The sequence below is a fragment of the Lepus europaeus genome, chromosome 3 (assembly GCF_033115175.1).
Source record: "Lepus europaeus isolate LE1 chromosome 3, mLepTim1.pri, whole genome shotgun sequence".
Taxonomy (NCBI): domain Eukaryota; kingdom Metazoa; phylum Chordata; class Mammalia; order Lagomorpha; family Leporidae; genus Lepus; species Lepus europaeus.
The window spans coordinates 52,469,991-52,485,555 of record NC_084829.1 but is presented as its reverse complement, the minus strand read 5'-3'; the positions used below and the strand labels follow the sequence as shown (position 1 = coordinate 52,485,555).

Below are 15,565 nucleotides of genomic sequence, written 5' to 3'. Positions count from 1 at the left end.
TACTAGACATTTAAAGAAGAACTAACTCCAGTACTTCTCAAGTTATTCAAAACAACTTGAAGGGAAGGAATCCTCCCAAATTCTTTCTATGAAGCCAGTATCTCCTTAATTCCTAAACCTGAAAGAGATGCAACAGAAAAAGAGAATTGTAGACCAATTTCCCTGATGAATAGACACAAAACTCCTCAACAAAATTCTAGCCAATTGAATCCAACAACACATCAGAAAGATCATACACCTAGGCCAAGTGGGATATATTCCTGGTATGCATGGGTGGTTCAATATTTGCAAATCAATCAATGTGATATATCTCATTGTGTTAATCACACTGAAGAACAAAAACCATATGGTTATCTCAGTTGATACAGAGAAAGCATTTGATACAATACAACATCATTTCATGATGAAAACCTTAAGGAAATTGGGTATAGAAGGAACATTCCTCAACATACTCAAGGCAATTTATGCAATTTACAGATTCAATGTGATCCCAATCAAAATACCAATGACATTCTTCTCAGATCTAGAAAAAAATGATGCTTAAATTCATATGTAAACATAAGAGACTCTGAATAGCTAAAGCAATCTTATACAACAAAAACAAAGCCGGAGGTGTCACAATACCTGATTTCAAGACATAATATAGGGCAGTTACAATTAAAACAGCCTGTTATTGGCAAAAAACAAACAAACAAAAACAGATGGGTACACCAATAGAATATAATAGAAACTCCAGAAATAAGTCCATACATCTCAGCCAACTTATCTTTGACAAAAAAACTAAAACTCAATTCATGGAGCAAGTACAGTCTCTTCAACAAATGGTGCTGGGAAAATTGGATCTCAGCATGCAGAAATATGAAGCAAGACTCCTACCATACACCTTACCCAAAAACTGCACTCAAAATGGATTAAAGAACTAAATCTGCAACCTGATAACATAAAATTATTGGAGAACACTGGGGAAACCCTGCAAGACATTGGAATAGGCAAAAACTTCTTGGAAGAGACACCAGAAGCACAGGTAATGAAAGCCAAAATTGACAAATGGGATTACATTAAATTGAGACGTTTCTGTACTGCAAAAGAAATACACAGGAAAACTGACACAATGGGAGATGATGTTTGCAAACTATGCAATTGATAATGGATTAATATCCAGAATACATAAAGCGCTCAAAAAACTCAACAACAAAACAAACCACCATGTTAAGCAGTGGGCAAAAGGCTGGTGCCGCGGCTCACTAGCCTAATCCTCCGCCTGCAGCGCCGGCACCCCGGGTTCTAGTCCCGGTTGGGGCTCCGGATTCTGTCCCGGTTGCCCCTCTTCCAGTCCAGCTCTCTGCTGTGGCCCAGGAAGGCAGTGGAGGATGGCCCAAGTGCTTGGGCCCTGCACCCGCGTGGGTACCAGGAGGAGGCATCTGGCTCCTGGCTTTGGATTGGCGCAGTGCGCTGGCCATAGCAGCCATGGGGGGGGGGGGGGGTGAACCAACAGAAGGAAGACCTTTCTCTCTGTCTCTCTCTCTCTCTTACTGTCTAACTCTGCCTGTCAAAAACAAAACAAAACAAAACAAAAGAAAAAAAACAAGTGGGCAAAGGACTTGAACAGATTTTTCTCAAAAGATGAAATCCAAATGTTCTATAGACATGTGAAAAAATGCTCAGTTTATCATTAGCAATCAAAGAAATTAAAATCAAAATCACAATGAGGTTTTACCTAACCTCATTTAGAATGGCTTTCATATAGAATTCAACAAACAACAAATGTTGGCAAGGATGTAGAGGAAAAGGTACCCTAATCCACTGTTAGTGGGAATGTAAACAGGTATAGCCACTGTGGAAAACAGTACAGAGATACTTCAGAAATCTAAATATAATATAGACCGACCATATAACTTAGCCATCCCACTCTTGAGAATTTACCCAAGGAAATGAAATCAGCATATGAGAGAGTTATCTGTACCTCCGTGTTTATTGCAGTTCAATTCACAATAGCTAAGATATGGAATCAACCTAGATGCCCATTAACTGAATAAAGAAATGATGTTATATGAACATCATGGAATACTAAACAGTAGAAAAAATAAATGAAATCCTGTCATTTGCAACAAAATGGGTACAACTGGAAAACATTATACTTAGTGAAATAAGGAGTCCCCAAAAGACAAATACCATATGTACTCCCTGATTTGTGGCAACTTGTAGAGTATTTAAAAGGTTATCTATAGAAGTGAAATTGATACTTTGAGATGTGATGACTTTGAACAGTCCTTGTCTGAAATGTTAAAGAATAGTTTTTTTTTTCATACTATTTGTTGAACTCTTTACTTAGTGTAGAGTTAACCTTCTGTGTATAAAGTTAACTAAAAACAAATCTTAGAAAAAAATAAGATTGGGAATAGGCGAGGGAGGAGGAAGGATGGGAGTGTAGGTTGCAGGGAGGGTAGCATGAGAAGAATCACTATGTTCCTATATTTGTATATATGAAATGCATGGAGCTTGTATACCTTAAATAAAAGGTTTCTAGGTAAATAGAAAAATGGATTATCAACATTTTTCCATTTAATATGCATGGACTTACTTCCTCTTTCCCCAAGCCTTACAGTCTTCTTATTGTATGAGTGGGGACATCTATTTTGTCAATCTCCTTAAACTTTGTTTTATTATATTTTTTATTTATTTATTTGACAGGTAGAGTCATAGACAGTATGAGAGAGAGAGACAGAGAGAAAGGTCTTCCTTTCGTTGGTTCACTCCCCAAATGGCCGCTACGGCTGGCGCTGTGCCGATCCGAAGCCAGGAGCCAGGAGCTTCTTCTGGGTCTCCCATGTGGGTGCAGGGCCCAAGCACTTGGGCCATCCTCCACTGCCTTCCTGGGCCACAGCAGAGAGCTGGACTGGAAGAGGAGTAACTGGGACTAGAACCCGGCACCCATATGGGATACCGGTGCCGCAGGTGGAGGATTAACCAAGTGAGCCATGGCACTTGCCCTGACTATTTTATTATAGATACTACTATAATAATATCCTTCTATATATCTTTTTATAGTCCCCAAAGCATATTTTCTAGGTCAAAGATATGTGGTATTTTATTTTTAATACAGTTGAAATGATGACAAACTGTCCTCTGAAAGGTTATCTGATTGGGTTTCCTATTAGTAGTATATAAAGAGATCAGTATTGTGACACAGCAACTTATGCTGCCACCTGCAATGCTAGCATCCCATATCTGAGTGTTGGTTCTTGTCCTGGTTTTTCTGCTTCTGATCCAACTCCATGCTAATGCACCTATGAAATCAATGGAAGATGATCCATTCCCCAGATGAAGTTCCTGGCTCCCAGGTTCTGCCTGGCCCTCTCCTGGCCATTGAGATTATTTGGGGAGTGAACAAGCAGATGGAAAATATCTGTGTGTGTCTCCCTCTCTGTTACTATACCTTGCAAATAAATAAAATTTAAGTCCTTACAAAAATAGTATATGAAAATGCCCATTTCTTCACACAGGGAAAACACTGGAGATTATGAATCTTAAAATTGGAGAGATGTTAAAATCTCATTATTTTCCATTCTATTTCTTTTTTTTAAACTTTTATTTAATGAATATAAATTTCCAGTGTACAGCTTATGGATTACAATGGCTTCCCCCTCCCATAACTTCCTTCCCACCCGCAACCCTCCCTCTCCCTCTCCGCTTCCATTCACATCAAGATTCATTTTCAATTCTCTTTATATACAGAAGATCAATTCAGTATAAAGATTTCAACAGTTTGCACCCACATAGAAACACAAAGTGAAACATACTGTTTGAGTACTAGTTATAGCATTAAATCAAAATGTACAGTACATTAAGGACAGAGATCTCACATGAGGAGCAAGTGCACAGTGGCTCCTGTTGTTGACCCAACAAATTGACACTCTAGTTTATGGCGCCAGTAACCACCCTAGGCTGTCTTCATGAGTTGCCAAGGCTATGGAAGCCTTCCAAGTTTGCCGACTCTGCTCATATTTAGACAAGGTCATAAAAGACAGAGTGAGGTTAGTAACCAATGATGCTAAGAGTGGCATTTACCAGGTTTGAACAATTATACAGCATTAAGTGGGGAATAGGACCATCAGTACACACAGGTTGGGAGTAGAGCCATTGGTGGTAGAGTAGAGGTTATGATTACAAAGGAATGAGGCCCAAGTACGCTAGACAGGATCTAGAAAAAAGGACAGAGTCATTATTAGAGGAGCTAAGAAAGGTGCTGTCTAAGCTACAAGTAATTTTTCTGATTGAGAGGCAAATAGAACCTGATAGAAAGGGCTTGATAATAATCTGGTGGGCTTTAGGCCTTGTAAGTTAAGAGGCCCAGACCTGTCTATCTCTTCACTTGGGGTACATCCTAAGGGAGGTGTGAACCTCCTAGGGGAAGGCACTCTGTTGACTTTCATTACTTAGCTGGCGTGGGAGGAGAACTGGCCAGGTAAAGGCAGGTGGCATCTCTAACAAGAAATTTACAGTTCTGCCTGCAATGTTGCTGACCCTACTTGGCCATCCCCTCAGCTGCAGTGGTCACTTTGGAAGTTGGGCTGAGTGAAGGGCTTTTCAGCTTAGAGCCAATAAGATCTGTGGCTCTGACCTGGGCATCCTTCGACTCCAGGGCAGGTCCATTTCCAGTGATCCAACTCTTGGCTGAGCTGCCAGGGCTCTTCACAAGCTGACTTCTGCTGAAGCCCAGGCTTACCACATTGAAAGCCACTGCAGTGGACTGGCCTGTTGGGTCTCCTTGAGGGCAGATCACTGTACAGATCAGCCATTAATAGGCCTGCCACCCACTGCTTCTGATGCCTAGCTTTCTTTTCCTCCTGGTTTGTGTTAAAGCAGACCAGAGGATGCAAGTCAAGGGAGTGCCCAAGTCCCATCTCTAATCTTCGGTGGCCTGAACTACAAGTCTATAGTCACAGGCATGTTCTGTAGTAGTTTTTCTAAGGTAGACAATGCCCATGAGGAAAATTATATTCTCACTTTAAAACCTTCTTTCCCTTTGGTCTGAAAGGGAGGTTTTTTTTCTGCTTACTGTTTACTTCACTGATGGCGAAGTGAATCTAGCTATGAGATTATTATTTAAGTTCTTATTTTGGCTATGCTATAACAGAAAAATGTTAGCCATCTCTTTTATAAGGTCTAAAGATTAAATTGTGCGTCCTACAGATTCCTTCATAATAGAATTAGTTTCCTACCTTGAAGAGAATAGAGAAATGAAAGAACAAGTTGGGCTTAGAATAGAGAAATGGGGGAGCAAGTCCTAGATCGCTTGCTGACAATAGCAATATTACATGAATACTTAGCAAACCGTTTCAACCATTAGATAACAACTTAAGAAAACATTTACCAGAAGGTCCAATGCCTTCTATAAATTTAAGAATCATGTATTTGAAAACACCTCTTAAATATCTAACATGGTGTAGTTTGTTTAACCAGTAAACTTAAGTACAACCATATAAAATGTTTTTAGTTTCTTTCTACCAACACGTTTAAAACATATGATACACAGATTCAGGTCACACAAATTAAAATGTATCTTTGATTGATTTTAGCAGCTTAAAAATATGGACAATCTTATCTATAAGCCATTTAAAATAAAACTCTTAATAAAATTTCCCCATGTGGACATACAATATGTACACACATATAACATAGCATAATAGACCAATATAGCAATTTTAATAATAGCTTTTAAAATGTTTAACTCTTTTTGTTTATTGCCAATTGATTTGAATGGCTTTTTGTTTTTAGTAACCTCAGTTAACTATACTTTCTCTCAGTTGGTACTGTTAATACATTATTGGCTTCATCTGTTTACAGAGCCATCCCAAAGTACTGAATACAATAGAAGTGGCTGGAAAAAGTCCATAGGAACCTATAGGAGGACAGCTAAACACAGAACCAACAACGCTTTAGTTTTATGAGCAGCAAATCATATATAACTATGGATGACAAAAGACTTTAAGTCGCCGTGTTTAAAATTATAAACTCATCAACCAACAAGAGGCACTTGCTTACTTCACAGTATTTTTGAAAGCACCTGTAGGATTTTACAAGTATTTAACCCTTTAGGCCTCTGGGGCTTTCTCATTAAGATAACTATCATGTCTAGTAACACAAGATCATTAGACTTTTTAATTCTCAAACATTTGTATTAATAGCATTTTCCATTATAGAAACTTAAAATTTGGTACCATGTCACATCTTGACAGTACTTCTAATATAATCCAAATAGCCTGATTAGTTGGTGTCTCTATAAGATGAGAGACATAGGTCCTTCGATTATTTCAGTTGGGCCCAAACTGGAAAAACCAAAGTCCAGGTTTTACTGGAAATTTTAGAGTCCAGATTGTTTGGAACTTTGATTTTTTGAATGCCTGTCAAGAATGCCAAGAAGGCTCAAAATCCAAAATATCTGGTTGAAATAAGATTCCTTAAAATCATGACATAACATAGACCAAATTTGATCATTGTTACAAGGTGATTATTCAAATCTTTGAAAATAAGCACATATTTAAATAACCCATAGCTCTTAATAAAAATTCAGCTGTTTTTGAACAATTAGAATTTAACAGACATCAAGAGAACATAATAGATTCCTTTAACACATTGCTTTAACAGAGCATCAGAGTTTAATTCTATGTCAAATCTATTTCTTTGATAATCGATTGACAGTCTTCTTATGTTGATCAGTCATTTATATTTCTTTTGTGATCTTTCTTATTTTCCTAAGCTATGCTGTTATACATACTTTATCCATTTTTTTTTTGGAGCATTCATATGGGGTCATTTTTTTCTTAAATTTCTATATAAAAAATCAATTTTCCCAAGGCAGGACATCTATTCCTTTACCTGTTTTACAGGCGGTGGTTCCTGTTTGCTTACATCAACAGGTGGTAAATCAGCAATTCCAAACTTCTCTTTGTAATACTGACGAGTAAATGGGTCACAATCATAAATGAAGAAAGTTCTCCCAAGGATGGTGAGTGGTTTCCCAACAATGAAGTCTTTGGCGGTAAACCATTCCAACACCTCATGGTCAGAGATTTCCAGCACACACTGAGGGAAGCTCTCTAATAGAAGATGGGGTTGGAGAGAAAAGAAAGAATGAGCATGTGAAGAAAACATGACACATACAAGTTAGACATTCTTAAGAACCTGAGGAAGTACAGTCTTTTGGTCGGGTCAGGGGTCAGGGACTCTCCTACATTCCTGCCAGAAGATAAACTCTGTATTTCCAGGTGCTGAAAAAGCGCATAATATCCCAGATGGTTTCTGTAAAGTCTCTCTCTCATATTCAACTTTAAATATCAGCACAAGTCACTAATCTTAGCAGAATTAACACTTAGAATAAATCATTACAGGAAGAAAGAATGAAGGTCCTTCTATAAGGACAGACTCTTAAGTTTATGAGAAATACAAGTCTTTCATTTAAGTTTATGAGAAATACAAGTCTTTCATTTAAATTTCCTACTCATTCATCCATTTTATTCAACAAATTATTAGTGACCACCTATATCATGTACTAGATACTCTGCTAAATACTGAGATTATGACAATTAACAATATAGATAAACTTCCTGGCTATATGGAGAAAATATTCTGCTTGGGGAGACCAATATGAGTATGAAACAATTACACAAATAATGGTTTCATTTCAACAGTAGTCATTGCTGCTAAAATAGTGTGACCTAGAACAGGAGATAAGATGCAAAGATAGTCAACAAGATGATTACAGTAATCCATTTGTTTGGTAATTAATAGATTTTCAACTGTAAGGTCAATCTTGCATTTTTGGAATAAACCCAATTTTGTCATAGTGTTTTTAAGAACTAAGGGTTAATTTGCTTAAGATTTATCCCCTGTACAATGGACTCCATGGAAATCATAGAAGTTGGTCAATTCTGATAGAGTGCCACATTTTATAGTTCTAACCACAAAGCCTAGACACAGAAATCTGATGACCTGGGAGATAAGAAATAGACTGGTGTGTTCCTAACTGGTAATTGCTGAGCTGGAAAAACAGGAAGAAAGCTAAGTAAGTTGGCTATATCAGACATAAAGTATCCATTCCCAACCCTTGATCATGGCAAAGGAAGGATTGGTATTTTCTCAATCATGTGTCTGAAAACTCCATAGTCCAAGAGATCCTTCTCCCATATTATAGTGCCTAACTCTACCAGGTACCTTTGAGTGACCCCAGGAAGTGATGGGCAACATCACATACACAGCTCCTGACTACATGAGTTTCCTGCAGGATACAATGTTCTGGTGGATGTGTGTGTGTGCTGTCAAGCCATTTGCCTTTATTGTTTCAACAAATTGTTTAGACATGGTACTTAAAAAAGATGGTGGTGGGGTAGGTGTTTGGCACAGAAGCTAAATCACCACTTGGGACTCCTGCATCTCATGTCAGAGTGCTAACTGCTCTGATTCTGATCCAGCTTCCTGCTAATGTATGTCCTGGGAGGCTACAGGTAACGCCACAAATACTTGGGTTCTGCTACCCAAGAAACCTGGATGAAATTCCATGCTCTGGTTTCAGTCTGGTTCACACCTGGCTGTTGTTGGTGAGTGCACCAGCAGATGGAAGATCTCTGTCTCTTTGCCTTTCAAATAAAATGAAAATAAATAAATTAAAAATTTAAAAATAAGTAAAAGATTTTCTTAAAGGTTCAAGGAATGTGGTATAAAGAACTGAAAGAGAAGAGTTGGTGGGCTCTAAACATAAAGAAAAAACATGAAAATGGGAATGATTGCCTAATTTAATCAGTTTATATGGTATACATGTGTTGAAATACTTTACTGCTCCCTATAAAAATGAAGAAAGTATTACATGTTAATCAAAAATGTTTTAAAATTTTAAATAAAAAATAAACCTTAACATGTATAGCCCCCTCTCCCCTGGAAAATGTAAATGAAGGATATGTTCATTTTGGTGCCAAAGAATTTCATTGTCCACGCATCCAAGGAGTAAAAAATTCATGGAAAATATGTATTAGGAAAAAATGGTACATGGATTTCAAAATTTTTTGCACCAAAAATAAATGTACTTTTAATTCTATTTCCTACAAACTTGTTAAAGTACCCTCACCTATTGCTGGGTTTAGTATACTGATAGTTTGTCTAGGATTTTGGCACATATATTCATAAGACTGATTGCAGAGCTTATTTCTCAGAATGTCTTTGGTTTCACTGGCTTTTTTAAGTTTAAAATATTTTTAAAATTCATTTATGAGGCATAGAGGAGAAACTATCTTCCACCTGCCAGTCCACTTTCCCCAAATGACCACAATGGCAAGAGACCAAAAGTGTGAGCCAGGATCTTAATTCACCCAGGTTCCCTCGTGGCTGGCAGGAACCCAACTTACTGAGCCATCACTGCTGCCTCCCAAGGTCTGCATTAGCAGGAAGCTGGGGTCAGGAGCCGGAGTTGAGCATTGAACGCAGGTGCTCTGATGTGGATTACAGGCATCTTAACTCCTAAGCTAACCATCTGTCCTCCACTGGTCTGTATAAATCAAGTTCTTTTGCTTTTCTCTGAAAAGAATTTGTATTAAGGTTGAAATTATTTCTTCTTTAAATGTTTGGCAAAAAGCTTCTGCAAAATTATCTGCACCTGGTATTTTCCTTATTGGGAATTTTTTTTTTAACAGAATCTATTTCTGTTTCTTCTTGAATGTTAGATTTTTTTTTAAAAATTTGCTCATTTTACCCAAATTTTCAAATTTACTGACAGGAACTTGTTGACAGTATTCTCTTTATTTCATATTTAATATCTACTGCATTTTAAGTACACCTCCTCTTTTACTGTTAGTATTGTTGTATGTGTCTTCTTTCTGTTTTCCTTTGATAAATATCATTGGCAATTTGTGATTTTATTAGTTTTTTCTAATAAAGAAATTTTGGCATGACAAACCTATGTTATGTTTATTTCCAGTATTTTACTTTCAGCTATTGTTCCCTTTCATTTAATTTATTTAGATGTATTATGTCATTTCTTTAAAATAAAAATATCTAACATTTATTTTCATGTTTCTTCTTTCTTAAATAAACATTTGAGGCTCTAATTTTTCCTCAAAATACATAGGCATATCTAAGAGTTTTGAGGTTTTTGGTATAATTAATTCTAAGTATTTTCTAGCAATATTTTTACCCATGGATTATTTGTAAATTTGCCCTAATGTATTTTTATGTTATATGAATATAGCCTCATCAGTTTGTATTATACTTCATGAGTTTCTTTTGATACTTGCTTATGTATCTTTTTATCTCCTTTTTATTTGTTTGTTTATTTGAAAGGCAGGGTTACAGAGAGAGAGAGGGGTAGAGACAGAGATATAGATAGATATTGATTTACTTTGTATCTGCTGGTTCACTCCCCAAATGGCCACAATAGATGGGGCTGGGTCAGGCCAAAGACAGGAGCCTGGAACTCCTTCTGGGTCTCCTAGGTAGGTGCAGGGGCCAAGGAATTGGATTCTCTGCCACTGCTTTCCCAGGAACACTAGTAGGGAGCCAGATTAGAAGTGGAGAAGCTGGGACTTGAATAAGCAGCCATATTGGATGCTGGTATTGTAGACAGCAGCTTAACCTGTTGTGTCACAATGCCAGCCCTTTTTTATATTTTCTACTTCCCAAATCTTATGTATGCTTTCAAAAATAACCTTTTGCAAAAGTTATCACTTATTTAATTATATCACCCCTTTCTATACTATTGCTATATTTTAGATCTACCTTGATATTTTTAACCCTCACAAATTCAATATTGCTATTTTAATTTGTAGAGTCATACACACACTAGAAATTTCTTAGTAAGGGTCTGTTAATAAAATCTGCTGTGCCTGGAAATGTGTTTCACCTTCTTCTTGTGAGACAGTATCTCTAGGTTTTAAATTCTCTTTTTTCTAACCTTTTGAAGACATCATTTCTCTATCTTGCAGCAATCTTTGTTACTACTGAGAAGTCAGCTGTCATTCTATCTGCTATCCAGTATGGTTCTTAAATTTCACTGTGACATATATAGGTATGAATTTATATTTTTATAATGCTATTGAGTTATAATAGACTAAAATAAGCTATATACATTTAGAGTATATAATTTTGATGTTGCTTGACAGAAAATGAACCATTTATATTCACCCATGAACCATCAAACCATTGCTACAATGAAAACAGTACATATATCATCACACCCAAAAGTCTCCTTGGAGTGTGTATATGGTCTGAAAGTTAAGATGCCCATGACCCACATTGGAGTTCCTGGATTCAATGCAAAGCTCTGGCTCCTGACTCCAGCTTCCTGATAATGCAAACCCTGGGAAGTAATACTGATGGCTCGAGGAATTGGGTTCCTGACACCTATATGGGATACCTGGATTGTACTGAGACCTGGCTTCAGCCTTGGCTCAACCATCACAGGCATTTGGGATAGGCCAGTGGATGATCTGCCTTTCTGTGTCTTTCTCTTAAATAAAGAAATAAATAAGTAAATAAGTAAATAAATAAATAAATAAAACAAACTTTTTAAAAGACCTTGCATGCCCTTTACAATCTACCTCCTACATATCATCTTCATGCAATCACTTCTGTCTTAGTTACATTGGATTTTCAACAATTTTATATAAATGGAATAATATGAAAATGCTTTTTGAAATATTTATTTATTTATTTGTATTGTGACAGAACAACAGATAGAATGATAATCTTCTACCTGCTGGTTCATTCTCCAAATGGCCACAATGGCCTGGTTAAATGTTAAGTGTTAAAGTTAACTATACAGCTATACTATACAGTTAAGTGTTAAAGTGAACATAAGGATAGGAGTAAGTGTTAAAGTGATCATATAAATAGGATCAAGTGTCTGGAAATAATAATAGATAGAATTAAAAGGGAGAGAATGTTCCAACATGGCTAAGCAGTCCACACAGCAGGCTCATAAAATGACAATCACTTTAAGTAAAACTCTGACCTCAGGATCAGCCCCCCCTTACAACCCATGGCAAGAGCCTCGGTTGATCACTGATGTCACAAAAAAAGAGTGTTAATTGTTAAAGGAATAACAGTAGTCACTGAGTCAAATCCTAGATCTTCCACAAAGCCTTTTTGAAATTTCTATTTATTTATTTGAAAGACAGAGAAAAAGAGAAGGGGGGTTGGGGGAAGAAAGATCAAGAGCAAGATCGAGAGAGAGAGAGAGAGAGAGAAAGAGAGAGAGAGAGAGAATCTCCCCTCCACTGATTTTGGTTTACTTCGAAATGCCTGAAACAGCCAGGGCTGGACCAGGCTGAAGTCAGGTGCTGGGAACTCTATATGGGTCTCCTATGCTGGTGGAAGGAACTCAACTACTTAAGCCATCACCTGCTTCCTCCCAGGGTAACTATCAGCAGGAAGCTGGAATGGAGAACCAAGCAGAAACTTGAACCCAAGCATTCTGATATTGGTTGCTGACATCTCAACAGACATCTTAACTGATGTGCCAGATGCCCGCCCACAAAGCCTTTTCAGTCTTTCTGGACCATACTTCTAAGTTTTGTCTACATGATATAAAGAACCAGTTACATAATTAGATAATCTGGTACACTTGGGTTTTTATTTAACAATTTTGTCTATTTACAAAACTTACATCCCAAAGACACTAGAAGAGTCTGAAGGACAGGGATTTTAGTTCTGGGAGTAACACTTTGAGTTGATCCACCTCCACCATAGCACTCTGCACATGAAATCATTCTCATAGCAGTTATTGAACTCTTTCTCAATTTAATAAAAATCACCTATTGGATAAATACCTTTTAGAGTCAGTTGGATATAACTTCTTTAAACTGGTAGATTAGCCTTTTCTGTACTGCTACTTCATGACTAATAATGACTTTCATAAGAAGTTATATTTACTAAATCCTAAAAGGACCTTGCATATGTCACCAGGCTGCCTATCCATGCAACTCTGATGGAAAAAATTCTAACTGCTAAGTTATAGAAGATGATGACTTTTATATTGAAAATTTCAAATACAAGTGATATGGATAAGGCAGAGACAACCTAGAACCTGAAATGTCAAGGAATTCAGTTTCAGTGACTTTTTTTTATGCAACCCTGAACATATTCCCATTCTATCTCTTAATCTACTATAAATCCAATGCTTGTTAGCGCCAGATAACAGGAATTGCATATTCATTTAAGAATTCTGGAAGGCCAAATTTAGTATTTGGTCCTAGTATTATAGAAACTAAGGACGGGGATGAGTATAAAAATATGTAGGGTAGACAGTAGTCAGACTACGCTGAATTAATGCACAAATCCAAGGGCTGGTGCTGTGGCATAGCAAGTAAAACTGCTACCCATGGTGCTGGCATCTCATATGGGTGCTGGTTTGAGTCCCAGGTGCTCCACTTCCCATTCAGCTCCCTGTTAATGAATTTGGGAAAGCTTCAGATTGCCCAGCTCCAGCCATTGTGGCCATCTGGGGAGTGAGCCAGTGAATGGAAGATAATCTCTCTCTCTCTCTCTCTCTCTCTCTCTCTCCACCTCTCTGTAACTGCCTTTCAAATAAATAAATCTTTAAAAAAATAAAAATTCAAAAATCCAGCTGTTATTTGAGGATGCAAATTATTAACTATTATCCTCATTTTTCAAAAAATGATATTTAATGTGAACTCTCTTAATTTGAAAATGACAATTTTTATATATCTCTTTTATCCAATCTCATTTTTCTTTCCTTCATATGCAATCATTCTAACGTGCAGATTTTTGACTATGTATTATATACCATATTTTGCATGTATTTCATATTATGCAAATTTTATTGCATCATACATCTCATTTTACTTTTTTTCCCCCACTCAGCACTATGTTTTTAAGATCCATTCATTTGCTTTCTGTGTACATCTTGTTTTTTGCTTCTAATTCCTCCATTTTAATCAAGATGTACCTTTACCAGATTTTGTATATCTACCTTCTTGCCCACAAAGAAACAGTGTGAAGGTAAAGAAACATATATGGATAGATTGGATTTAGTCTTCTAAATCTGTCAAATCTAACAATCAATTTGTTTATAACCTCTGATCTAGATAAACACCTTGCTCAATACCTGGAATATCTTACCTCCTAGTTTCCAAAAATATAATAGAAAGGGGGAAAATTCAATGGACATATTTACAAAATTCTGTTAGTCATGCAAACATGAAAGATATCAATACATGATATCAATGTGACATTTTTTAAGAGGAAATTCATTAACTACTAAGTCATAACCCAAACAAGCATGCTTGTTCTGGGAAATAGTGAATAACAAGTATCCACTGCCATGCACTACATTCTTACTCTCCAACATATTAAATTATTTTAAGCTAACAAAGAAAGAGCTGATTTCAGCATACAGGGGCTTCACCTCTAAGTCACAGGCATGCCTTTTCCATTCTCAAGTTAAACCACATAGATACAGAAAGTAGTTGAGGTGATAAGCAAAGTCAGGGAAGTAGAAAACAAAATGCTAAGCTATATCCTGCAACTGAAGCCTATTTGAAAAATCTATTATTGTGGGGATGGGATTTTGGCACAGCCACCTGTAACACCGGCATTCCATATGAGCCCTGGTTTGAATCCAGCTGCTCCACTTACAATCCAGCTCCCTGCTAGTGTACCTGAGAAGGCAGCAGATGTCCCAAGTGTGTGGGCTCCTGCTACCCATGTGGAAGACCCAGATGCAGTTCCAGTCTCCTGGCTCTGGCCTGGCCCAGTCCCATTGCAGCCATTTGGGGAGTGAACCAGAGGATAGAATCTCAATCTCTCTCTCTCTCTCTCTCTCTCTCTCTCTCTCTCTCTCTCTGCCTTTAGCTCTGCCTTTCAAATAAATAAATAAATATTTTTTTAAAAGTCTAATATTCAATTGCTTCAGTTCAGAAGTTTCACTTCACCACATTTTCAAAGAATCTCCTGTTGCGGTTTTGGTTTTGTTTCCTTGATGTGGGCATCAATAATTTCTTCAACACTATTCTGGAGGTGTGCCTGGACCAAAGCATTCATAAAAGAAGCAAGGTATGAGAAAGCCATTTTTGGAGCACCTAGGAAATCATGGCTAGAGCCTCCTAAGTGTAATGGAAGACATAAAGTAACTCTTTAGAGATCCAAAAGAAGTTCCAAGTAACCAAGGATAAACTGAATCAAACATACTTGCATTCTCCACCAAAACCTTTGGCATGCGCTGGCGGTTCATGAGGAGTGGGAAAGGATCTCGCCCATCATTCCGTTCGTGGACCTCTCGAATTTCCACTGTATCATCCATAAGATAGTAATGAATGATGTAGGCCCGACACTCACCAAACATGCTATCTCTATCATCCCAGATTGCATAGAATCGAAGAACCTTTAGGGAATCCAAAGTAGAGACTTGAGTAAGAATCCTAAGAGTGGAAAGCTTTACTTAGTAACCTAGGCATTTATGTATCAGACAGTGATGAAAAGATTAGCTGAAAAGATTATGAAGTAATCTAAGATTGTAAACTGAAAAAAAATTCAGCAAAGATACTAAACATATGAAATT

General features: G+C 37.1%; 1 protein-coding gene across 1 annotated transcript in view; it reads right to left on the bottom strand.

The window, feature by feature from the left end:
- Positions 1–15,565, bottom strand: part of EFHC1 (EF-hand domain containing 1) — an 87,932-nt gene that overhangs the window by 36,887 nt on the left and 35,480 nt on the right. Inside the window, exons 5-6 of the mRNA XM_062187533.1 lie at positions 15,196–15,388; positions 6,880–7,100 (exon numbers count right to left, since the gene is read on the bottom strand). Coding sequence (XP_062043517.1) covers positions 6,880–7,100; positions 15,196–15,388 — 414 coding nt within the window. The remainder of the gene's footprint in view (positions 1–6,879; positions 7,101–15,195; positions 15,389–15,565) is intronic.